At 45.2% G+C, this 26774-nt stretch overlaps 1 protein-coding gene across 3 annotated transcripts in view; it reads right to left on the bottom strand.

Annotated features, from left to right (window-relative positions):
• The window catches only part of LOC142558062 (venom metalloproteinase antarease-like TserMP_B), a 154160-nt gene that overhangs the window by 67848 nt on the left and 59538 nt on the right, over nt 1–26774 (bottom strand). For all 3 annotated transcript variants that reach the window (XM_075670224.1, XM_075670225.1, XM_075670226.1), the window contains 3 exons: nt 23196–23316; nt 13676–13705; nt 11910–12040 (listed from right to left, as the gene is read on the bottom strand). In XM_075670224.1, coding sequence (XP_075526339.1) covers nt 11910–12040; nt 13676–13705; nt 23196–23316 — 282 coding nt within the window. The remainder of the gene's footprint in view (nt 1–11909; nt 12041–13675; nt 13706–23195; nt 23317–26774) is intronic.

The raw sequence follows: 26774 nt of genomic DNA, 5'->3' as shown, positions 1-26774 counted from the left end.
TTAGCGGAGAGACGAGAACTAGGAGTCGGATTCCTGATCAATAAGGAAATAGCTGGTAACATACAGGAATTCTATAGCATTAACGAGAGGGTGGCAGGTCTTGTTGTGAAACTTAATAAGAGGTACAAATTGAAGGTGGTACAAGTCTATGCCCCTACATGCAGTCATGACGACCAGGAAGTCGAAAGCTTTTATGAAGACGTGGAATCGGCGATGGGTAAAGTCAAAACAAAATACACTATACTGATGGGCGACTTCAATGCCAGGGTAGGCAAGAAGCAGGCTGGAGACAAGTCAGTGGGGGAATATGGCATAGGCTCTAGGAATAGCAGAGGAGAATTATTAGTAGAGTTTGCAGAACAGAATAATATGCGGATAATGAACACCTTTTTCCGCAAGCGGGTTAGCCGAAAGTGGACGTGGAGGAGCCCGAATGGTGAGACTAGAAATGAAATCGACTTCATACTCTGCGCGAACCCTGGCATCATACAAGATGTAGACGTACTCGGCAAGGTACGCTGCAGTGACCATAGGATGGTAAGAACTCGAATTAGCCTAGACTTGAGGAGGGAACGGAAGAAACTGGTACACAAGAAGCCAATCAATGAGTTAGCGGTAAGAGGGAAACTAGAGGAATTCCGGATCAAGCTACAGAACAGGTATTCGGCTTTAACTCAGGAAGAGGACCTTAGTGTTGAAGCAATGAACGACTATCTCATGGGAACCATTAAGGAGTGCGCAATAGAAGTCGGTGGTAACTCCGTTAGACAGGAAACCAGTAAGCTATCGCAGGAGACGAAAGATCTGATCAAGAAACGCCAATGTATGAAAGCCTCTAACCCTACAGCTAGAATAGAACTGGCAGAACTTTCCAAGTTAATCAACAAACGTAAGAGACCTGACTTAAGGATGTAATATATGGATAGAATTGAACATGCTGACAGGAACGGAGAAAGCCTAAAAGCAGTGAAGAAGACTCGAGGAATAGGCAAGAATAAGATGTATGCGGTAAGAGACAAAGCCGGCAATATCATTAGTAATATGGATGAAATAGCTCAAGTGGCTGAGGAGTTCTATAGAGACTTATACAGTACCAGAGGCACCCACGACGATAATGGAAGAGAGAATAGTGTACAAGAATTTGACATCCCACAAGTAACGCCGCAAGAAGTAAAGAACGCCTTGGGAGCTATGCAAAGGGGGAAGGCAGCTGGGGAGGATCAGGTAACAGCAGATTTGTTGAAGGATGGTGGGAACATTGTCCTACAAAGACTGGCAACCCTATATACACAATGCCTCATGACCTCGAGCGTACTGGAATCTTGGAAGAAGGCCAACATAATCCTAAGCCATAAGAAAGGGGACGCCAAAGACTTGAAAAATTATAGACCGATCAGCTTACTGTCCGTTGCCTACAAAGTATTTACTAAGGTAATCGCAAATAGAATCAGGAACACCTTAGACTTCTGTCAACCAAAGGACCAGGCAGGATTCCGTAAAGGCTACTCAACAATAGACCATATTCACACTATCAATCAAGTGATAGAGAAATGTGCAGAATATAACCAACCGTTATATATAGCTTTCATTGATTACGAGAAAGCGTTTGATTCAGTCGAAACCTCAGCAGTCATGGAGGCATTACGGAATCAGGGTGTAGATGAGCCATATGTAAAGATACTGGAAGATATCTATAGCGGCTCCACAGCCACCGTAGTCCTCCACAAAGAAAGCAACAAAATCCCTATAAAGAAAGGCGTCAGACAGGGAGATACGATATCTCCAATGCTATTCACAGCATGTTTACAGGAGGTATTCAGAGGCCTGGAGTGGGAAGAATTGGGGATAAAAGTTGATGGAGAATACCTTAGCAACTTGCGATTCGCTGATGATATTGCCTTGCTTAGTAACTCAGGAGACCAATTGCAATGCATGCTCACTGACCTGGAGAGGCAAAGCAGAAGGGTGGGTCTGAAAATTAATCTGCAGAAAACTAAAGTAATGTTTAACAGGCTTGGAAGAGAACAGCAGTTTACGATAGGTAGCGAAGCACTGGAAGGGGTAAGGGACTACATCTACTTAGGGCAGGTAGTGACCACAGATCCGGATCATGAGACTGAAATAACCAGAAGAATAAGAATGGGCTGGGGTGCGTTTGGCAGGCATTCTCAAATCATGAACAGCAGGATGCCACTATCCCTCAAAAGGAAAGTGTATAACAGCTGTGTGTTACCAGTACTCACATATGGGGCAGAAACCTGGAGACTTACGAAAAGGGTTCTGCTGAAATTGAGGACGACGCAACGAGCTATGGAAAGAAGAATGATGGGTGTGACATTAAGGGATAAGAAAAGAGCAGATTGGGTGAGGCAACAAACGCGGGTAAACGACATCTTAGTTGAAATCAAGAAAAAGAAATGGGCATGGGCCGGACATGTAATGAGGAGGGAAGATAACCGATGGTCACTAAGGGTTACGGACTGGATTCCTAGGGAAGGGATGCGTAGCAGGGGGCGGCAGAAAGTTAGGTGGGCGGATGACATTAAGACGTTTGCAGGGACAACATGGCCCCAATTAGTACATGACCGGGGTAGTTGGAGAAGTATGGGAGAGGCCTTTGCCCTGCAGTGGGCGTAACTAGGCTGATGATGATGATGATGATGATAGCATTCAAAAATTTTTTTAGTGAAGTATTGAGAATATAGTGGTTTTCCGGGTCGTTTGCATATGATGCAATTACCTGCAAGAAGTTGCAAGTGATGTCGTTAATGGAAATCAGGAATAACAGAGGTCCCTAAAACTGATCTCTGGGGGAAACCTGAGGTGACGGTGACTGTACTGGATGATGATTTGTCGTAAAGAGTGTGCTGCAAACGTTGGGATAAAAAGCTTTTGATCCATGTAATAATTGGTCCCTCCCCAATAATGGTCCTCAGTTTGGAGATTAGCTTGGCAGGGATACACGGCATAAAGGGGGCCATAAGGTAATTAGTAAGAAAGTCGAATTAGTCAGTTTTTGTTTTCAGTCTATAATGAATTTCAATTTTTTCACTAGTAATGTGCGCCTCTTCGAGTAGACCAGCTCATGAACATGAATTGCCACAGACAACCTTATAAACTTTTTGAAAGTGTTCGCTGAAATACCAGGTATATAATCATGACGAAATAAAGCCAACAGACAATGAAGCCAAGGAAAGCAACGGGAAAAGTAGTTGTGGTTAAAATTAAAGCGTAGACATAGAGAAAAGGGAAAATAAAAGCGAACGAAAAGACAACTTCACTGCCGGTAGGATCTGAACCAAGAAAATCCGCATTACGTGTGCGTAGCGCTGCCAATGGTGCTAGAGCGCCGGCTACCTAAGTCAGGCATTCATGTTTAGTAGCTCTAGCCCAGGGAGTGCGTGTATTTATATATATATATATATGTATATATATATATAAATATATATATATGTGTGTGTGTGTGTGTGTGTGTGTGTGTGCGTGTGTGTGTGTGTGTGTGTGCGCGTGAGTGTGTCATCAGAAGCGAGAGTCGTGGCGTGGCTGAGAAGTCCTGCTTTTATCCTAAATCACGTGCACTTCCTCGTCCGCTTCTCCAGCCAACCTGTTCCTCAAGCATCAAATGCTGTCCCACTCCCATCGAGAAAGTCACTGTTCAGAAGGTGCACAATAACGCCGCCATTTGCTGACATCAAGAATGTCACTGTCACTGCCTTTAGGCATCACTAAGTGGTTGACCTCATTGTTCACTTGTGATATCTTGCGTAGATTTTTGTAAGGATCTTTGATGACGGAACTCAACTTGTCATTGTTGGGATGCCATGGTGTCTAGTGAAGTACTGATTCACCGGCTTAAAGGCCAACTGGTTCTCCTGAGCCAAGCCCAGCGAGTGGCTCGAAGCAGTGGAGCCCTGAAATAGTGGCCCCACCACGTCACCTCAAATTTTGTTTCATTCTATAATGTTTCTCTTCTTCCCCGGAGTTGGCAGTTGGTCGACAAGATTATGGATGTCGGTTTTCCCTCCATGACATCAGTTCATCGCGCTCCTTACCCTCCGTCCCACGCTGCAGTCGCTGGCGACAGCTACGCGCATCTCCTTGAAATATAACGAGGACCTAACATTTCAAGTAGCGCGACTGACGGCTGTGGTCGCTGCCATCCGAACACGCCGGCCGCGTTCTTCGTCACGACGTCGCCGCCCCAGCCCCGGTCACTGTGGATGCTGTTCTCCTTCTCGTTACGCGTTGCTAGTACCACCGTCGCTATGGCTCTCGCGCATACCAGAGCCTCCAGCACTGCTCCTACGCGGGAAACAGTTCGGCCGAACACCAACGGCGACCGCAACCTAACCCCAGATCCAGTCGTCTTTGCACATCACCACCTTGTCACCAAAGTCCACTATCTCGTCGACAATGGCTCCGAGATTTGCGTCCTTCTTCCTACGTTGGCTGAGCACCGCCATCCTCCCAACTCTCCTCCTTTCACTGCGGTAAGTGGATCGACTATCAGGACCTACGGCCAAAAGTCGGCAACTCATGTCATCGACTCTTGACGTACCTTTCGCTGGATCTTTGTCATCGCGGCCGCGCGCCAGCCCGCCATCAGAGCCGACTTTCTTTGGCACTACAAGCTCGTTGTCGACGTGAGGCACCGCCGCCTTTTGGAATCCGAGACGAGCTTACCCGTCCAAGGCGCTTCCTGTCGCGCTCCATTCCTCTGGGTTCTCCAGGCTCACATGGTCGTTCCGAACCCTTGGTCAGCCATCTTTGCCGAGTTTCCTGACGTCTTCCGGCTGCCCTCCTTTCAGTACTCAGTCACTCACAGCGTGACACATAATATCGTCACAACTGGCCCTTCCCTGTTTGCTCGGGCTCGAACCCTCGCGCCGGATCGTCCAGCTGCCGCCAAAGAGGAGTTTGAAAACGTACTGTACCTTTGTTTAAATCGTCCCACCTCCAGTCCTTGCGTATCGCCATTCCATATGGTACCCAAGAAAACCAGCGACTGGCACCCCTGCGACGATTACTGTGCTCTCGACTGCCCCGCACCCGTGCCCAATACCTTACATTGAGGATTTTACGTTGGCACTGCGAGATTGCACCATTTTAGCAAGGTCAACCTGGTGAAAGCCTATCACCAGATTCCTGTGGAGTCCTCAGATATCCCCAAGACCGCCATTATAACACCCTTCGGCCTGTTCGAATAACTGTACCCGCGTTTCGGTCTTCGTAATGCGGCTCAGACCTTTCAGCGTTTCGTTGACAATGTATTACGTGGCTTCAGGTGCTGCTTTGCCTATCCTGACGACATCCTCGTCTACAGAACCACCGCCGAAGCTCACAACTTTCATGTACGTCACATGCTCGCTAGAATCAGCAAGTTTGGGCTTGTTAACGTTCCGAACAGCGAGTTCCGTGTTACGTAGTTGGATTTTCTCGGCCATCGCGTGAACGCACTTGGTATTCGTCCACTGCCGGCCCCGCCCGCGTTACAGCAATATGTGAATTTGCTCAGCCATCCACCACCAGGCAACTGCGCGAATTTTTTAGCTTCGCCAACTATTACCGCCGCTTCATTCCTCGCTGCGCCAATGTACTGTAGCCTCTCCATGACCTTCTCTTGGGCCTTAAGACACCGAATACTCCCGCGGCCTGGAACGACACCGTTGACCGCGCATTTAGAGGCATCGAAGAAGTCATAGCCGGCACGACGCTCCTCGTCCACCCAAATGCGATGTCCCAACATCCGTCGTGGTTGAAGCATCGGAAACCGCTGTCAGCGCAGTCTTGTAGCAGTTAGTTGCTGGTGCTTGGCAGCCCATCGCCTTCTTTTGCCAGAAACTTGCGCCTCCTTTGTGCCGCTACAGCACGTTCGACCGACAGCTGCACACCATCTGTTTGGCTGTGAAGCACCTTCAGAGAAACAAACCAAGAAAGACAGGACCAAGAAGAACACACGTACACATGACGGATGGGTCCATGTTTTTTGCGCTACTCGCCAAGGTTTTCCCGTATTATGGTCCTTTCAAAGTACCCAAGCGTGCATCTAAAAACTTTCTATTCCTCATCAACGGCCGGGAATGTACGGTCTCCGTCGACCGTCTGAAGCCTGCCTACTTGAACTCTGATGCTTCAGCCACTTCTGCTGTCACATTCCCTCCCGACTTGGCCAGTCCTACTTGCCGCGTGGGTATCCCACCCCCACCATCCGCTCTTCGTCATTAGTCCAGCTCACGGCTTCCTCACTAGAAAGGGGGCTCTGTATCGCACTACTACATGTAACAGAGGTCCGAGCATAAAAGACGACAACGACACGCCGAACACGCTTACGGTGCGCGAACAGTGGAATCGGCGGTTCCGAAATTGAAGACCAGTGGCGTTTGCTCCCGCTCCCGCCTGATTGAGTGGGCTCTGTTATATAATTTGTGGACACCAGGCACCAGCTTCTGTTTTTTCTTCTTCCACAGACTAGAGCAATTAAGTAGTTTGGTTTCCGTCCCCTGCATAATCTTGGTTAGCGTAGAAATTTTTAACAAGCAAGCTGCTGTAAGACCTGCACGAACAAATCTTTTGTATTTAAAGGCTGTCTGAAAGCGTAACTGACAGGGCAAAGGAACGTCTATATCGTGGCCCTCACCGTGCCCACCCATTTTGTGATGTTGCCATTGTCATCATTGGCTTGGCTCCGTGAGCAGGTTCCTTGCGGCCAGCTCGTTGTGGTTTTGCAGCGAAGCTGTATACAGCTAGTCTCCGGCGGTGGTCGATGTCCGTCCGTCTACGCGTCGACAAGGAAAAAATTTCGTCGCTAGTTTCTCGCGAATGCTCCGTAGCTGTCATCTAATGTAGGTATCTTGCAAAATATTATGCTGAAATTCGGCGGCAGGATGACTCTATTATTACGCCGAGTTTCCTTTACTTGTAATTACTTTACAGTGAAGTTGTAATTACGTTACAGCTGTGGAATAAAGGTGTTTTGCCGAGCGTGAAAGAAGCCCGCGAATACACGCTAAGGGCTTTGAGTGGACAGTCGCACGGTAATTTTGCGTGGATTTGCGGGCTTATTTCACACCCGGAAAAACATTCATGTAGCACGTATTTAGGAACAGAAAGTTGTATGGGCAGTTTTTAATGTCGCTCTACAATTTTCTCACTCACACTTTTCATCTAATAGTAATATTTGAGAAGTTGATTAATTAATGAAGACTAATTGTCTAGTTAGGCGGAATGAGAAAATTACAGTATTCCCAAGCGACGGCAAACATTACCTTGGTTGTGCTTACCTACGGGGCATTCGCATATCTTTAAACTCTGACTAAAGTTGGCTGGGACACTCTATACATAGGTGCGTCTATTGAGGTAAAACGGACCACAGCTTCGCTTCTCACGTTTTTCACAGAGTCGAAGGGCTGATAAATTTTATTTTACTCCCCCTTGGTTTTGCGAAGGCAAACAGCTTACAGCTTTTATGCCGATGGAGCAGCGAACGTGGGCTGTCAAAAGCTTGCTGTGCCGCAGAAGCCATGCACGACGCAATGATGGCGCAGACACAGCGCGTGACCGGCATGAAGACATTGCGCTGCCGCCGAAGAAAGACAACGAATGCTTGCGGGGGCGTGCCGATGGTTACGGCGTCGTCGTGACGAATTGCAGGCCGGCGATGTTCACGTCACTCTTTTTCACGCGTCACTTTCTCTTTCAGAAAGAGATAACGCTATAAATACAGTCCCATTCGTCGTCTCGTGGATCTTATGGGTGTAAGTAAACGTTATATCCCATTTGCCTCTGCGGGTAGTTGTAAGCGAGGAAATGCTCATACACGCAGTGCACACGCAGATACGCATGTGCACACAGACACGCATCATCATCATCATCATCATCATCAGCCTAGTTACGCCCACTGCAGGGCAAAGGCCTCTCCCATACTTCTCCAACTACCCCGGTCATGTACTAATTGTGGCCATGTTGTCCCTGCAAACGTCTTAATGTCATCTGCCCACCTAACTTTCTGCCGCCCCCTGCTACGCATCCCTTCCCTTGGAATCCAGTCCGTAACCCTTAGTGACCATCGGTTACCTTCCCTCCTCATTACATGTCCGGCCCATGCCCATTTCTTTTTCTTGATTTCAACTAAGATGTCGTTTACCCGCGTTTGTTGCCTCACCCAATCTGCTCTTTTCTTATCCCTTAATGTCACACCCATCATTCTTCTTTCCATAGCTCGTTGCGTCGTCCTCAATTTCAGCAGAACCCTTTTCGTAAGTCTCCAGGTTTCTGCCCCATATGTGAGTACTGGTAACATACAGCTGTTATACACTTTCCTTTTGAGGGATAGTGGCATCCTGCTGTTCATGATTTGAGAATGCCTGCCAAACGCACCCCAGCCCATTCTTATTCTTCAGGTTATTTCAGTCTCATGATCCGGATCCGTGGTCACTACCTGCCCTAAGTAGATGTAGTCCCTTACCCCTTCCAGTGCTTCGCTACCTATCGTAAACTGCTGTTCTCTTCCGAGCCTGTTAAACATTACTTTAGTTTTCTGCAGATTAATTTTCAGACCCACCCTTCTGCTTTGCCTCTCCAGGTCAGTGAGCATGCATTGCAATTGGTCTCCTGAGTTACTAAGCAAGGCAATATCATCAGCGAATCGCAAGTTGCTAAGGTATTCTCCATCAACTTTTATCCCCAATTCTTCCCACTCCAGGCCTCTGAATACCTCCTGTAAACATGCTGTGAATAGCATTGGAGATATCGTATCTCCCTGTCTGACGCCTTTCTTTATAGGGATTTTGTTGCTTTCTTTGTGGAGGACTACGGTGGCTGCGGAGCCGCTATAGATATCTTCCAGTATCTTTACATATGGCTCATCTACACCCTGATTCCGTAATGCCTCCATGACTGCTGAGGTTTCGACTGAGTCAAACGCTTTCTCGTAATCAATGAAAGCTATATATAACGGTTGGTTATATTCTGCACATTTCTCTATCACTTGATTCATAGTGTGAATATGGTCTATTGTTGAGTAGCCTTTACGGAATCCTGCCTGGTCCTTTGGTTGATAGAAGTCTAAGGTGTTCCTGATTCTATTTGCGATTACCTTAGTAAATACTTTGTAGGCAACGGACAGTAAGCTGATCGGTCTATAATTTTTCAAGTCTTTCGCGTCCCCTTTCTTATGGATTAGGATTATGTTAGCGTTCTTCCAAGATTCCGGTACGCTCGAGGTTATGAGGCATTGCGTATACAGGGTGGCCAGTTTCTCTAGAACAATCTGACCACCATCCTTCAACAAATCTGCTGTTACCAGATCCTCCCCAGCTGCCTTCCCCCTTTGCATAGCTCTTAAGGCTTTCTTTACTTCTTCTGGCGTTACCTGTGAGATTTCGAATTCCTCTAGGCTATTCTCTCTTCCACTATCGTCGTGGGTGCCACTGGTACTGTATAAATCTCTATAGAACTCCTCAGCCACTTGAACTATCTCATCCATATTAGTAACGATATTGCCGGCTTTGTCTCTTAACGCACACATCTGATTCTTGCCTATTCCTAGTTTCTTCTTCACTGTTTTTAGGCTTCCTCCGTTCCTGAGAGCCTGTTCAATTCTATCCATATTATAGTTCCTGATGTCCGCTGTCTTACGCTTGTTGATTAACTTAGAAAGTTCTGCCAGTTCTATTCTAGCTGTAGGGTTAGAGGCTTTCATACATTGGCGTTTCTTGATCAGATCTTTCGTCTCCTGCGATAGCTTACTGGTTTCCTGTCTAACGGAGTTACCACCGACTTCTATTGCGCACTCCTTAATGGTTCCCATGAGATAGTCGTTCATTGCTTCAACACTAAGGTCCTCTTCCTGAGTTAAAGCCGAATACCTGTTCTGTAGCTTGATCCGGAATTCCTCTAGTTTCCCTCTTACCGCTAACTCATTGATTGGCTTCTTGTGTACCAGTTTCTTCCGTTCCCTCCTCAAGTCTTGGCGAATTCGAGTTCTTACCATCCTATGGTCACTGCAGCGTACCTTGCCGAGTACGTCTACATCTTGTATGATGCCAGGGTTCGCGCAGAGTATGAAGTCGATTTCATTTCTAGTCTCACCATTCGGGCTCCTCCACGTCCACTTTCGACTAACCCGCTTGCGGAAAAAGGTGTTCATTATCCGCATATTATTCTGTTCTGCAAACTCTACTAATAAGTCTCCTCTGCTATTCCTAGAGCCTATGCCATATTCCCCCACTGACTTGTCTCCAGCCTGCTTCTTGCCTACCCTGGCATTGATGTCGCCCATCAGTATAGTGTATTTTGTTTTGACTTTACCCATCGCCGATTCCACGTCTTCATAAAAGCTTTCGACTTCCTGGTCATCATGACTGCATGTAGGGGCATAGACTTGTACCACCTTCAATTTGTACCTCTTATTAAGTTTCACAACAAGACCTGCCACCCTCTCGTTAATGCTATAGAATTCCTGTATGTTACCAGCTATTTCCTTATTAATCAGGAATCCGACTCCTAGTTCTCGTCTCTCCGCTAAGCCCCGGTAACACAGTACATGCCCGCTTTTTAGCACTGTATATGCTTCTTTTGTCCTCCTAACCTCACTGAGCCCTATTATATCCCATTTACTACCCTCTAATTCCTCCAATAACACTGCTAGACTCGCCTCACTAGATAGCGTTCTAACGTTAAACGTTGCCAGGTTCAGATTCCAATGGCGGCCTGTCCGGAGCCAGGTATTCTTAGCACCCTCTGCAGCGTTACAGATCTGACCGCCGCCGTGGTCAGTTGCTTCGCGGCTGCTGGGGACTGAGGGCCGGGGTTTGATTGTTGTATTCATATAGGAGGTTGTGGCCAAGTACTGCACCAGGGTGGCCAATCCTGCTCTGGTGAGAGAGTGCGTTACCGGTTCTGGTCACCGGGATCAGGCCGCACTCCAGGCCTGTTTGTGCAATTTTCTCAACACACGGTTTTTTTTTTGTATTTCCCGGTGCAGAATTGCGCGGCACCGGGATGCATGCACATGTTCACAAATATGCGTGCTAATACGCGAACACACGCGTTCACATACACACATTCATACACGTCCCTGCATGTAAGCACGCAAGGGCACACAGCTGGCACAGGCACGGACAAAAATGCATGCATGCAGGCGCACAAACACCAACACTACGTGCACACGCTGGCGCACGTATAGGCGGACACACAGATGTATGCACGCACACACAGCAATTCAGGGATGCACACACGCGCGAGCCGGCTCACAAACGCATACACGGACTCGCGCGCGCGCAAATGGACGTACGCAGACACACGCACGCGCACACAAGCATACGAATGCACGCTCAAGACATGCACGCGCATAATCTCTCTCTCTCCCTCCCTGCTGCCTCTTAGAAACGTGTGCCTGCAAACTGGCTAAATTACACTCGCTCTTCCAGTATAACGTTCCAACGCCAGCTGCAACGGATCGCTTTGCGGTTTAAATTTCAAGCATCTTCTTTTAGTCAATGGTCCTCGGCCTTGAGGTTGCGATACGATTTGCTCCTGTCGTGTTACTAACTGCTAATCTCTGGCCAAAACACTGCTTTAACGCAGCACGGATGTTATGAATAAGTGCGGTAAATGCATCTGTTTTTAGAAGGAAGTATTTTCTCTGCCCTGTTAGTCGGAACTTTTTGAAACTCGACCGATTATTGTGAAATATCATTTCCAAAAGACTTTGCCCATACCGTTATGCAGGTGCATTGCCGTAAAGTTCCACAGAATGCCGATGGAGCAATGTCTAATATTCCTGGATGTGTCCAAGTGTTATTGTTGTTCCTACCATAACAAATCATGGCACAAAATATTTTCAAATAAAATACTGTCATAGTTAGTTGGAAGTTGCCGTGAAAAGCTCACAAGTAAAATTGGCTCACCCCAGTGATGAAAACTGTGAGATAACGCACGAGCTCCTCGTTGGAGACATCCTTTGCGTAATTTTTGTCAACGACTACGTACACTTCCGGGTAGATTGTTGCTAGAGTTTGCATCTGTGGAGCTCGGCTTTCTGTGTGGAAGCAACAAAGAAACAAAATAATTTGTTTTAGAATGGCACACACTCAGCATTAGCAGTCCAGAAATTCAAAATTCAAATTATGTAGTTTAACTTTCCAAACTTAGCACCATGGAGTCTTTACCACGCCGTACTCGAGTCTTCGAATTAATTTTGGCCACTTGGATCTCTTAAAGCTGCATCTATATTTAAGCACACGAGCGTTTTTGCATTCTGCCTCCATCGGAATGCAGCAGCCGCAAAAGGGAATTCAGCACGTGACCTCAATTACAGAAGCAAAACGCCATAGGCACTGGGCCATTGCGGCTAGTCGGGGCGCCGAGAAATGAGTGTCCGGAACGGAACATTTGCATTTATGAGGAAGCTTTAGCTCGGGTGCTCCTACCTAAATACATGTAAAAGGAGAATTCGTTTTTCTCGGCAATCACTGCACAATATCTGACGAGGTTTGTTGCATTTAAAAGAAAAACCTAAAATCTAGTGACTGTTTGTTTCGAATTTTTTTATTTAAGTTGTGAATTTTTTATTAAAAATTGGCGAAAATCTAAAATTTTCAAGAACCAAACTATCATGTTTGCAACTCTGTAACCCATCAACGAAAAATTATAATACAATTCTGTGAAATGCATCTAATAGTACATCCAAAGCGAACAAAAATTCATATGTTACACATGAATATCAAAAAATTTAATAACATGAAAATACAGCTTTTGCAGAACCCTTGTAAAAAACGTAACAAATTCACGTAAGATATCAAATGACATATCGAATTTGTCCGCTATGAATGATCTAACAGAACCGCGATACAGATCTAACAGAACCGCGATATCTGTTCTTGATGCAGACCTATGAATTTATAAACCTCGTGCTTCTATATTTCTCAAATTACCGAATTTTTGAAAATATTTTCACAAAATTCAAGCCCAAAATCCAAATTCCGCTACCAACAGTCACTAGAATTTAACTTGATCTATCAAATGCAACAAATTTCATTAAAATCAGTCCAGGGGTTATCTCAGAAAAGCGTTTTTGCGTTCTACATGTATTGGAATAGGCCGCGTCGGAGTTGGGCCCGAGCTAAAGCTTCCTCTTAACACCACAGCGTTAAGGCCCGCGTGTGGCAGAAAACCCGCGTGTGGCAGAAAATCTGAGTAAAAAGCATCTGAGAAAATTTGTCTCTGAGAAAAAAGCATCCCAAACCGCAACCGGACGGCGCGCGAGAATCTCGGAGGCCATGCCTCTAACATAGGTATAGGTTTTCTGGAGCCACCCACGACAAAAAACAAACGCTATGAGCTGAGGCATGTCATGACATCAATGTGCGCATAGATATATCGATTTCGCTCCTTAACAAGGGCGGGAGGGGGGGCGCAGCGGCGAGGCATCTCAATAAATTGGCTGCTTTTCATTTTGATTCACTGCAATCTTCTATAACCGTTGACGAATGCTGAGTTCAACCAACCAACAAAGACGTGTAAAAAAAAGTGGGTTCATAAATAGTCTAACGTTCGAATTGTGTGCCTGTATTCCTCCCGAAATATATCGTTTACGTAACCAAAACTTCTGATTACAAATCTTTCTTTACACCCATCTAAAGAAAGAAATCCCACTATTTTTGTGTGCACTTACCTACGACAATGGCGGGTCGCGTCTTGTTGTCTGTTTTATAAAGAGAAAAGAAAAAGAATAAGGTAAAGAACACATGGTAGCTACCTGATTCAAGCGACATCAATTCAAGGATCCACACTATGAGTGTTCTGTATAAGCAAACGTCAGAACTCATGATATATTTAACTGTGAAAATCTTTGAGTATTTAGAAAATACTTTTTTATTACACTTGTTTCTATGTGTTTGAACAACTTACTTGCCATTTTGTACAATACCAAAGTCTATACACAACTTTATTAATTGCAAGGTATCTAACTATGTAGGTTATCCTTGACGCAGTGCCATAAAACTCTTCGAAGATTTCGTAGTAATTGACGGTGGCGACAAAGCCGTATACTTAGGTTTAGGTGCACGTTAATGAACCGCAGATGGTTTAAACTTACGGAGTTCCCCACTACGGCCTGCCTCATAATCAGGTCGTGGTTTTGGCGCGTAAAACCCCATAATTTAACGGTGGCCACAAACACAGCCACTGCTGTCAAATGTCTCAACATTGGCGCTCGATCGTTTGCTGTTTTTCTTCACGAATTCAATGACTTTCCGTTTTGTCAGCGGTTTCTCCCCAAGTTATCTTCTAAAAAAAATTACATGTACTTCATGGGTAATATTTACATTTTCATGTGTTTCTGGTTGAGATCAGGCAAAAAGCAGTGAAGTTAGGTATTTTGTAGTATAACTACCGAACATGTTCGCTCTCTTCGAAACCGGCTCTAAATTTGTTGTTTCGTTCCTTTTATTCCATACTCGATGAGTTTGTACATATCCCCGGCGGTCATATGTTGAACATCGCCGACGAACACAAGCGCATCTCAATAACATGCGAATAATATGCGTAGTTACGACACTTATTCGCAGCTTTCCTGCTGCGTTACAGCAGTGTTTTAATTCGGAAAACAATTCTGCCATAATGCAGCAAAAACCTTAGAACTAAGTGACTTAAATACGCGTATTAATAAAAGGGCGTACCCTCTCGATGTTGGTAACTGAAGATTTTGGAAATTCTGGCAGCTTTCTGAATGATAATTTTTGAAAATTCTGCTCGCTGAGTTACGCTGGTGCACTGCAATTAAGTTCGACAGATAGCCGAATGGGCAATCCAGAAAATTTGAGGACAGCATTTTGTTATGGTAAGAAAGGTTACAAAAACACTATTTATTCTTCTTATTCATAACAATTATATCCCTACACAGTAATTATCTACACAGTAATTAGTCACCACACAGTAATCATCTGCCCGGCAGAACATCATTTGCCAGAAACACCAAAGCAATCCATCCAATAAGTAATGTAATTGCATTAATTTAAAGGTTCAAGTTGAAGGGAATCGTTAGAAAATTATGGTTGCGTGTTTCTACGATTCAAAATCAACACGTAAGCTAAAATAGAGGGCCGCAAATTATTCGATCAATTTACCGAAAGACACACGCACCACTGCCAAAGGCGGCTCACAGATGCAACCTCCGTTTGACTTAGTAGGGCGACGATACGTGAAGCTTGACTTTACGGTGAAATAAAGCAATCTGCTTCGCCTCTGCTTCGGAACTGACTATGGATCCAATTGGGAGCGAAGCACAGCGCCAATCTGATTAGGATCATGGAAAGAGGGAAGTGCGCCGCCAGCTTCATTTTACGCCACGCTCTTACTTCTCACACGAGTTCCGCAGAGAGCCGCATTTTTCAGTTTTGCGAGCGTAATGAAGTACACTCACCGAATAACTTCACAACAGTTATCGCGGTTTACACGGGTATTCCGAAATCTATAAGCACGGAACTAGACTTTTATGACAACGTTCCTTACTAGGAAGATATCAAATGGAAATATGTTTTATTATTGGATGGGTGAAGGTTTGCTTTACTTCTTGCTGGAAATGATATTACCGTGGAAGATAAATAATCAGTAAGGACGTAATTTGCAACTATGGCGTCAATTCTAGGAACGCTAGAAGCGAGATGAAGGTAGGATTCGCGGAAAGGAATAAGCTGCGAATAATGAACACCTTCTTCAAGAAGCGTAGCAACAGACAGTGGACCGGGAAAAGCCCTAATGACGAAACAAGAAATGAAGTTGATTTCATACTTTCTGCCTCAGAGTGTAGAAGTGTTAGGTAGGGTAAAATGACCCGCCGTGGTTGCTCAGTGGCTATGGTGTTGGGCTGCCGAGCACGCGGTCGCGGGATCGAATCCCGGTCACGGCGGCCGCATTTCGATGGGGGCGAAATGCGAAAACACCCGTGTACTTAGATTTAGGTGCACGGTAAAGAACCCCAGGTGGTCAAAATTTCCGGAGTCCTCCACTACGGCGTGCCTCATAATCAGAAAGTGGTTTTGGCACGTAAAACCCCAAATAATATTATTAGGGTAAAATGCAATTATCAAAGGATAGTGAGGTTTTGGATTCACCCCAATTTAAAGAGAGAAAGGGTAAAATTGTTCACTAAGAAACAGGCCAACGTAGACACAGTAAGGGTAAAAGCAGACCGATTCAGGCGGCTACTTGCAAACAAATATTGACACGTGTACTTATCTTTATCGGGCGACCACGTTTCGCCGCCTAACAAATGTAATCGAACAGCGTGGGACGCGCCTGCATGTATCCGAAGTTTCTGGAAAGTTATCGATGCTTCTATCCGGCTGTCTGTTGTCGCGGAACCTTGTGTTATGTGATCTCATCGCATGACGCGAATGGTGTTGAACTTTGTGGAAGGCACGCGGGTCTGAAAGATTAGTCTGGAACATTCGACGACTATTGTTTAAAAGCCGAAGTGCTTGATCCGCTGATCAGATTTTCGACGATCGCCGACTGTGTTCGCCGCTCTCGTTGTGCTTTAAGTGTAGCATGTTTTGTGGGCACAGGTTCACCCAACAAAAGCTACTTTTGCCTTTCACAGTATTGCTACTGTGTTTTTTGACGTCACGACCACGTGACATCTGCTGTAAATATGCTGCCTTGGAACAGAGAGATGAATATGGCATAGAGAGAATGAATGAAACCGTAACTAGGCTGGCTTCAGAAACAGCACTTGATGTGCGAGGTAAGGCACCAAGTCATCCAGTAAGTAAGCTCTCCGAAGTAACAAAGGCCCTAATAAAGGAATGACAAAGAATGAAAGTGCCCAATTGATGAGATCATATAGAATTCGAGTTGATCGGAAAGGAGAAAGTAAGAGATATTCGAAATTATAACGTCTGAAAGACTGAGGAAGCAGTAAAAGATGGACGCAGCATGAAATCAGTGAGAAGGAAACTTGGCATAAAACAAACCAAGACTTAGCACTGAAAGGTAAGAAGGGCAATTTCATTAGTAGTCTTAGATATATAGCAAATGCAGCGGAAGAATTCTATACTGACTTGTACAGTAACCGGAGCAGCCACGATACCTCCATTCGAAGCAGTAATTAATTGGTTGCAGGAGCTCTTTCTACGGCTAGCAATGAAGTTAGGAGGGCCTTGCAAGACATGAAACGGGGAAGAGCGGATGGAGAAGATGGAATAACAGTCGATTTAGTCAAAGATGAAGGAGCCATATGCTTAAAAACTAGCGGCCCTTTATACGAACTGTCTATCGGCTTCAAGGTTCTCTGAGTACTCTAAGAACGCAAACATTATAGTAATCGGCAAAAAGGGCGAAGGTAAAGCTTTGAAAAATTTTATGCCCATTAGCTTACTACAAGTATTACATTAAATAGTCACCAAGATAACTTCTAATAGGATAAGGGAAACACTGTACTTCAGTGAACAAAGGGAACAGGGTGGCTTCAGGAAGGGATACTCTGCAATGGATCACATCTTCGTCATCAATCAGGTAGTCGAGAAATCTGCGGAGTACAATCAGCCTCTCTCTATGGCTTTCGTAGATTACAAAAAGGCATTTGATTCAGTAGAGATACCACCAATCGTAGAGACATTACGTAATCAAGCGGCACAAGATGCTTACATAGATGTCTTGGGAAATATCTGCAGAGATTCCACAGCTACCTTAATTTTCCACGAGAAACGTAGGAAAATAACTGTAAAGAAACAGGTCAGACAAGGAGACACAATTTCTCCAATGCTATTCACTACATGCTTGGAAGTATTGAAGCTTTGAAACTGGGAAGGCTTAGGGAGTAAGGATTAACGGCGAATATCTCAGCATCCTTCGGTTTGCAGATGAGATTGTCCTGTTCAGCAACACTGGAGATGAGTTACAACAGATGATTGAGGGCCTTAGCACAGATAGTGTAAGATTGCGGTTTAAGATTAATATTCAGAAGACAAAGATAATGATATAAAGCCGGGCGAGGGCACAAGAGTTCAGGATCGCCAGTCAGCCTCTAGAGTTTGTGAAGGAGTAAGTTTACCTAGGTCAATTACTCACAGGGAGGCCTGATCGTAGGAAGGAAACTCAGAGAAGAATAAAAATGGGCTGGAACGCACATTGTGAGATCCTGACTGGAAGCCCACCAGGATCTTTGAAAATAATGATGTAGAATCATTGCATTCTACCGGTGCTAACATATGTGGAAGAAACTTGGAGACTGACAAACAAACTGAAGAGCAAGTTAAGGACTGCGCAAAGAGCAATGTAACAAATAATGTTAATCGTAACCTGAAAACACAGAAAGAGAGCAGTGGTACCTCAGGGAGCAAATAGGGATAGCTTATATTCTAATTGGCATTAAGAGCAAAAAATGGAGCTCGGCCGGTCATGTAATGGTTGCACAACCGGCGAACCATTAGGGTTACAGAATGGGTGCCAAGAGAAGGGAAGTGCAGTGAAGTACGGCAGAAGACTAGGTGGGGCGATGAAATTCAGAAATGCGCAGGCGCTAGTTGTAATCGGTTGGCGCAGGACAGGGGTAAACGGAGATCGCAAGGAGAGGCGTTCGTCGTACTGTGGACATAAAATGGGCTGATGATGATGATCATTAGTGACGTAATTTTAGGAACATCTGCAGGCCTCAGAAAAAGGGTTGGACGTAAAAAAGAAAACACAAACACAACCACACACACATATATATATATATATATATATATATATATATATATATATGTCTGTGCGCGTGCGTGCGTTTGTGTTTGTGTGTGAGTAGAGTAAATGAAGGGGCACACTTACGAAAATTGCATAAATCGACTGAGATCTGTGCATGCCGGTGCGTGGCACTATGATTGTTAATGAAATTAGCAAGCAAACGCCTTTTCAATTTATGTGGTAAACAAAGCTACATACCTTATTTCGTGTAGTCGACTAATGCTTTGCTATCGCCATCAATTATACTGTAGCTGACTTCCTTTTATCACGTAAGGTACGACACAAAGCCAGTCAGTATATATATATAAATGTGTGTGTGTGTGTGTGCCCATACACCTTAAGTTCGCCTACATTATTTCGTCCTTATCATCTTAAATTATCTTGGCAGGAAATTAATATTGCTGACGTGAGTAAATGGTGCACGGAGAAGAACAACGAAGTGTGTACTGTCAACGTACACACTCTTGGCCTATCCCCCATAGTAGGTGCGAGGCATGACAGAGGTCCATCATCATCATATGTTTATACAAGGTTTGATATATCAGATACGGAATGAAGCGCAAAAAGAAAGAAATCGAGAAAAGAAATGGAAGCAAGAACGCCACTGTGCACAGATTTGTGCACGCGTTATTGAACTCCAGGCGGAACTCCAGAAGTGGTAGACTTCTAGCTCATGTGGCAGTTGAGCACATTGCAGCAGGCAGCATGGGCTGCCACTGGAGTCCCGAGTCTTATGGGTAGAGGTTTCGCATTTCCTGCAGAAGTTCTTCAACCGTATTGGGCCCTCTCACTTGTATTTGCTTCTGAAGGTCGGGACTCAAACCATGAATAATAAGCGGAACCACAGACGTATTGGGCAAGGCTTAGTCAGTCAGCTAGAGTAGCCTCCTTTTCTCATAAAAACAGCTGAGTGAAGACCTAGACCTGTACTTGAATGCAAATATCTTTATCTCATAAGAAAACCTTGTTCTCTCCAAAAGAGCCGACCAAATTCTCCTTCCACTTCGTCCATGGCTTGTTGCTGTCAGCGTTGACACGAAATTCCTACCAACTCTTGGCTATTACTGATAGGAATGGTCGCATGTTTTTCACTTTATCTTCATCACTGTGCCAGTAGTTTTCATTGCATGCATATTAATAAAATGTTAGCCAGGACTCGGGACTACTGGAATCTCCATCAAACATATATGGCTTCACGTATTCGAGACTCTGCCTGCTCATTCCTCCTTCAGTCACGTTTACAAGCAAACTCATTAATTCATTTTGCTCTCTGTTCTTCTCTTCTTGCGCTTCAAGAAACTTAGTGAGCAGGTTGACGCCACTGTAAGACGAAGCAACGGTAGCAGGCTTCGCGCAGTTTTGAATTGGAGTCAGCACAAACTTCTGATAACCATGAAGTTTCATAGTCAGCTTCACTTTTTCTTTCGCAACTAAATCATCGTAAGTGAGCTTCATTCTAGCGCTTATATAGGACACCTATGCGTCAGTGCTGACTGCTTCCGGAAGAGCCTGTTCCTCTTCATCTTGAGGCGTTGCAGCCAAGATTCGGACGCCACCGCGTTGATTTGCTCCAATGATGAAGTGTACTCACATCTCGACTTGAATGTCCACACACACACAAAAAAAATGCGGCTGCGCCAATTTCTAATAATACACAGTAGGGCTAGGCTAGTGTGTCAGCCATCTTATTTATTCTGCCCCTCATCCCTTCGTCGTCTTCGTTAAGACACCCTGTAACTTCTTCACAACGTCCACATACAACGTGTACAGCTATCCCTCTGCCAAAGTTTGACGCCGTTTCTTCGCCCTCTTAAAGAAGGCCCTTCATGTAGCTGGCACCAAAACCCTCGCTTATAATTACGTGAGAGACTTTCTCTCTAATTTCACGGCCTAAAAACGGAAGTGCTTAAAAACGGTTAAACACGGTTAAAAACCGTGTTTGCACGGATAAAAACGTACGAGCCGAAAACCAAAATCGGAAGGACTTAATGCCATCCGCTTGGTGCGCTGCAGTCAAATCGGTCGCTAGTCTCTATGGGAGTGTCTGCTCTTGTTGAACATCTATGATCTGCCGGTCAAGTGCGTCGGTTTTTATACATGAGCCATCCAAGGTTCCAGAGTGATTTCTGGTGTCCGCGTGTCTTCCAGCAGAAAGTTCTACACCATTTGCGTCGCGCATACACAAAATCAGATTATGCAAGCTTCGGCGACGACAGGAGAAGGAATCATCGATAACACTCGATAAACTTCCAATACATGCGGGTGGGCCCCGTACTGAGCGATAACATTTGTTAAACGGTGAAAAGCGGTCACCCGAAAAAGATAAACAAGTGCACGTGTCAATATCGTGGGAATTGATCACATGCGGCCGCCCCTAGCAGGAAATATGGCAACAAATTTATCATTGTGGTCACGCACTACCTGAACAAGTGGTTGAAGTTCGAGGCATCCCTGACCCTGCAGCCGCTCTGGTCAAGACCTTCATTAACGAGTGCCTCATATTCCGACATGACACGCGAAGTTGATTATTGATGACCGTGGCACGGCATTTATGTTGCGTGCCTTCAAAACTTTCTTGTTTAAGCATGGAATACAACACGCTGCAGCATCCACTCAACATCCGCAAACAAACGGGCAGGTCGAGAGCTGAAACCGCACCATGAAAGACATCATTTCTTCCTACCTCTGTACCACACACTTCGACTGGGATGATAACGTCACTGCTGCAGTTTTCGCTCCAAACACGTTCCAACAGGAAGATGAACAAAACGAGAAGAAAGTGAAAGCAGGAGCCATCGTTTCGACAAGTGTACGTGTCTTCTTCAAGACGACATATGCTTTCCTCGCCACAGTATATATAGGTGGGGTTCTTCTAAAGCGGAGATGGCGTAAGGCGGGTGGGTGGGGTGACGAGCGAAGGTGTGGTAGCGGCGTGTGTGTAGAACTGAGAATAAAGCAGTGCTGTGCGCAAAGCCCGCGAAACGGCCGTCTATTATTCACGTGTCAATGGCCGTGTGTCAGCCGGCGTGTCAGCGGCTTGCGCAGCACCCCTCTATTACCTGTTTCGCTGGTGGCCGTGGGCTACTGTGTCGCTTAAAGAGGTAAAGGAAGGAGCGGCAGAAAGCGGTGCTCATGAAAAAAAAATTAAAGAAAATACCGCAATGCAGTGAATAAATAAATAATTAAAAGGATAAGAATGGAACGAAAAAAGAAAACAGTAAGCAACCAAAATAGGTGATGTTACCTATAGCTTGAAATTTAGCATAGCGAATAGATTCCAAAGCTCCCTTTGAAACGTTCATGCCTATTCGTTTCAGTGTCTTGAACTTATGGATAAGTTATGATTCTCTGTATTTTCTTTCTCGTTCAGAACGAAAATTTGACTGCAAGATGTAGTTCATCAAAATTATGTCCTGGTTGGTCGAAATGCTCAGCGACGGGATTGGGAAGCTTTTTCGCTGTGTCCGCGCGATGGCTGTTTAATCTGACGTTGACCGATTGTCCCGTTTCTCCGATATATTGATTCTCACAGAAGTAACATTCAAGCACATAAATCACATCCGCACTTGTACAAGTGAAGCTAGATTTGACTTCGTGTGTGTAACTATTTGAGGTGCTTTTAATTTTAAGATCACTTTGAAGGTGCCTGCATGTTTTGCACCTGGGCCAACAACATGCTTTTATTACGGGGGAATGATGTTTTGGCTTACTTTTGCGTGCACTAACAAGTCTTTGAAGTTCCTATTGCGGCGATAGGCAACCCTTGGTACATTGGGGAACGCTTTCCTCAGTCGTATCAAGTAACGAGACTTAAATGACTTGAGCCACGCTACAAGGTAAACAGAACAACTATTTTCAACAGTTTCGACCGGTGACTCGATCTTCATCAGGGTTTACAAGAAAATGGGAGTTTTCTGCCGCTACCCTCTTATTGTAAAGACTGAAGATCGCTTCACCGGTCGAAACTGTTGAATTTAGACACTTGTTTACCTTGTAGCCTGGCTCAAGTCATTTACGTCTCGTTACTTCATACGAGTTTAAATGTTTAATGATGTTGTTACATTTTTAATGTTAATGTTTCATGTTTGAATGTAAAATGAGTAAAAGTTTAAGCGTTGAGTGGCAGAAAACTCCCATTATTATATATATATATATATATATATATATATATATATATATATATATATATATATATACACCTATTTCTCTCATGTCGTTTTAGTCAAACGACACCTGGGCCTGCCATACCGCAGCATTATTTTAAGCAAGTAGTTCATACATTTTATGTAAAAATGTTGATCAGAAACAACAATCATTTTACTGTACCCTCTTCATAGTACTAACTGCCATATTTAGCCTTAAGGAAAGCAGCCATGCACCCAACGCTTGCAATTACACTTCAAAGTTCACGAGGACACACTGTGTTATGGAGCGACATAATGAATTTCGTAGAAAATTTCGCATATCACCTTGGGTATCCTCTACTGGAATCATAGTTATTTTTTGCAGATCGTGTGCCATTGATAAACGAAGAGTTCGGCTGCTCGTTTTCAGAGGTTTAATTCGGAAATGCGCATTGATTATTCCACTCTGCAAAGAAAATTGGCTGTTTTGTAAAGAAGATCCAGATGGCAACATAAAATCTCTATAAAGTCAGAGAAAAATTCTTTGGCGAATTAGTGTTCACTCAGACCAACTTGCACACGTTACAAGGCAGCTGAGATAGAACAGACAATAAGCGAACTTATGGCGACAGCAAGGTCACAACAAGGAAGTGGTGCGCAGAGAGCGTCTCAGTGCCGGTGTGACGGGATGACCGCCTTTAAAGACGCGAAAATGACGGTTTCCTTCAGCCCAGAGACCTTGCCCCCGCAGGGGTGTTTGCATCAGCAGACGTTTGGTACGTTGCGACACCACGTACCCGAGCACACGAGGGTTGGCCCCTGCCGCCTTCTCTTTTCCTCTCTCTTTATCTCTTTTTCCCCACACCCCTTTCCCCGTGCCTCCGTACCTGTTGAGGTGTCCTCCTGTGAGAGACAGTTACGGCACTGCACTTATCTCTTACATTCTCTTTAAAGTCACTTCACACACACCTTGTACCATTGGTACATCCAGAGGTAGCCTAATACGCGTAGCAATACTCATATTTTGATTGTAACCTTGTAGGGGGTGAATCGTTCTAAGTACCCTGCTTAAGGTGTTCGTTCCGTTAACTTTGTCAGAAAATGTTATTTAAATGCAAGTCATCATTTAGCAAAGCTTCTTTCAGCACAGTAACACAGTCAGTCGCACTTAAGGCAGCAGGAGAGCAGCATACCAGCAGGATGAACAAGCAGGAGACATCATACGATAATGACTGTTTTGTTAAATCCATCTAATATGCGCACTAAACATACAGAATTTTTCGAAATACCATGTGAAAAGCTGAAGAAAGGGCTTGAGCGAATCGACCCCCCCATACTTACATAACTCTGGGAGATGAAAAAATATACTAATCACTCATTGGTACTATGTACATACATACATACATACATACATACATACATACATACATACATACATACATACATACATACATACATACATACATACATACATACATACATACATACATACATACATACATACATACATACATACATACATACATACATACATACATACATACATACATACATACATACATACATACATACATACATACATACATACATACATGACATGCTTGTACTACAGGTGACCTCTTGCACTGAGGTTCACGAAATGCTCCTAAGAGAAACGTGGAAGCGACGTCAGGTAAAGCTGCAGATTGTCGAATGCAGCTAGGGCCTTCCTGGCCGTCATAGTTCTTCGTTCATTAACAGGCTCTTCATGACTGTTGCCTTCGTTTATTCGCGTCCTTTCCGCCATAGAAGGCTTTGAAGAGGTCGTCGGTTATCAGTTAACATCATGTCGTATTCAACTCCAACGTGATCGTCAACAGCCGCACGCACTTCTGTGTTACAACAACTAGCTTGTGAGTTGAGCTATTCCTGAAGCAGTGCACCAGGGCTAACACTCGCTGACATGCATAGGTCGTCAAGTGCGTCAGTAGCGATGCCGTTAGCGCTAGCGCAGCTAAGTGGCCTCTGTGGAGGGCAGGGCGGCACTGCTACGTTCAAATCAGCCAACAGGGTGCCGAACTTCCTTCGTTGTACAGGCGAATTCGTTGCTCACAGTAGGCGTTCGCACTACACATGAAAGAGGAATTCGGCCGGGACCTAATCAATTCTTCGTTATACAGTTTATTTCCTTCTATAGGCACTTTACTGCGCGCACACACGCACACGCACGCACACATTACTCCCGTCAAACAGCGGAAGTGAATCAATAAGCCTGAACAAAAACAGATAAGGATAAAACGGACAGTAAGGATAAGTATAAGACGCTCATCTAGACTTCATAGTTCTTTCATTAAAAGTACTGTAATGTCAAAATGCTGCTCCCTACGACAAATTATTAATCCGAATGCATTAAATGGCTTTTGAGGCGCAAAATCCGGCGCTGGCGGCTTGACCACACGCTGGTACAAAAAGGTTACGAACCCTCGACCTTTGGTGGAGGTCGAAACCACGATCTGTGGTGTTAATGAGTGCGATATTAATTAATACGCAGTTAATTAAGATATACTTAATTAGGGTCCTCGAACCCACGACCTTTGGTGGCATTCCAACCCTCGACGTTTAGTGGGTGCCGAACCGACGAACGTGGGTGTTAAGTAACGCCAAGGTAATGAATGCGCAACTAATTAGGATGGAGTCATTAGGGCTCTAGCAGCCATGTTTATCTTCCTCGGCCGACTTCTACATATGATCCGCTCCGGCACGTGTGTCTCTTGCCTGGTGCCGCGAGCTGCGAGGTTAGAAAGCAGGGAAAAAGAATAAAAAAGCGCTTCTACTCCTGCCATAGGTCCGAATGGTTCTCAGGCCTTTCGCTTCTGACTGACACATTGCCTAACCTCGGTCCCTATAACGTGGTGACTCGGACGTGATCGTATGGCTAGCACGACGTCGTGGACGAGGCCATGAACGAGAGACCGACCACCAGCGCAGAATGCCTCGGCACGGTACAGATTCACCTACCGCGCTTTTGGCCACAAAATTATGCAGCCTGATTTACTAAGGTTGATGGCATGCTTGACCTTCGACGCATTACTTTGCAGTGCGCTAGGTTCCTCCACGCTGTCTGGGAACTACATACAGAGGTGGTTGAGGAGTTGCAAGGCGTTGTGGGCGCACATCACGACACCACCCCCTATGACCACTTCAAAACTACGGCGCTGCAACGCAAGTCTGTGTCTGTGCGAAGACGCATCCAGCTGCTTCCCAACGAATATGAGATCGGCAACCGTCGACCGTCGGAACTTCTGCGTCGTATGCGGAGGCTTCTCAGTGACTGTAGGCTGGACGCATATAGCCCGCTGCTTCGTGAACTGTTCCTTCAGGACCTGCCATAGAATCTGGTAATCGCTTTGGCTACCATACCAGAAGACATGTCGCTCGACAATCTTGCAGAGTTAGCCGACCGCATGGCTGACTAGCCATAGGTGCTGCGTCAACAACGACCGTTCCGTTATCGCACCTCGAAGGTCGGCAGCCTCGCCTTGAGTTAATGGTTGACAAACTTGCTGAGACCATTACTGCACTACGGTCATCGTCACACAGTCGTCAGCGCGACCATGATTGCCGTTGCCGATTCCCATCTCAGTTCATTTCTCGTTCTGGCCCGCGGCGCGGCGCATACTGCGAGCGTCACAACGAATTCCGCGTCAGCGCAAGTAAGCACCGTTCCCCTTGCAGCTGAAAAGGAAACATGCCGCATAGTCACTGATAGAGGCCGCTGACTCTTGCCGCATGACTTGGCGACTTAATTCTTTCGCGTTCGCCTCAATTCTCTCATACTTCCCAGCCATCACGAAACCTTCCAACTCTCAGCTGCCTGAATGCCTCAACGTCACACATCATGCAGGCACCACAGGGACGCGGCGTTCTGCCCACCCAGGCATCTCG

The sequence above is a fragment of the Dermacentor variabilis genome, chromosome 9 (genome assembly GCF_050947875.1).
Source record: "Dermacentor variabilis isolate Ectoservices chromosome 9, ASM5094787v1, whole genome shotgun sequence".
NCBI lineage: Eukaryota > Metazoa > Arthropoda > Arachnida > Ixodida > Ixodidae > Dermacentor > Dermacentor variabilis.
Note: the sequence above shows the minus strand (reverse complement) of the source record. Positions and strands in the feature narration are given on the sequence as shown.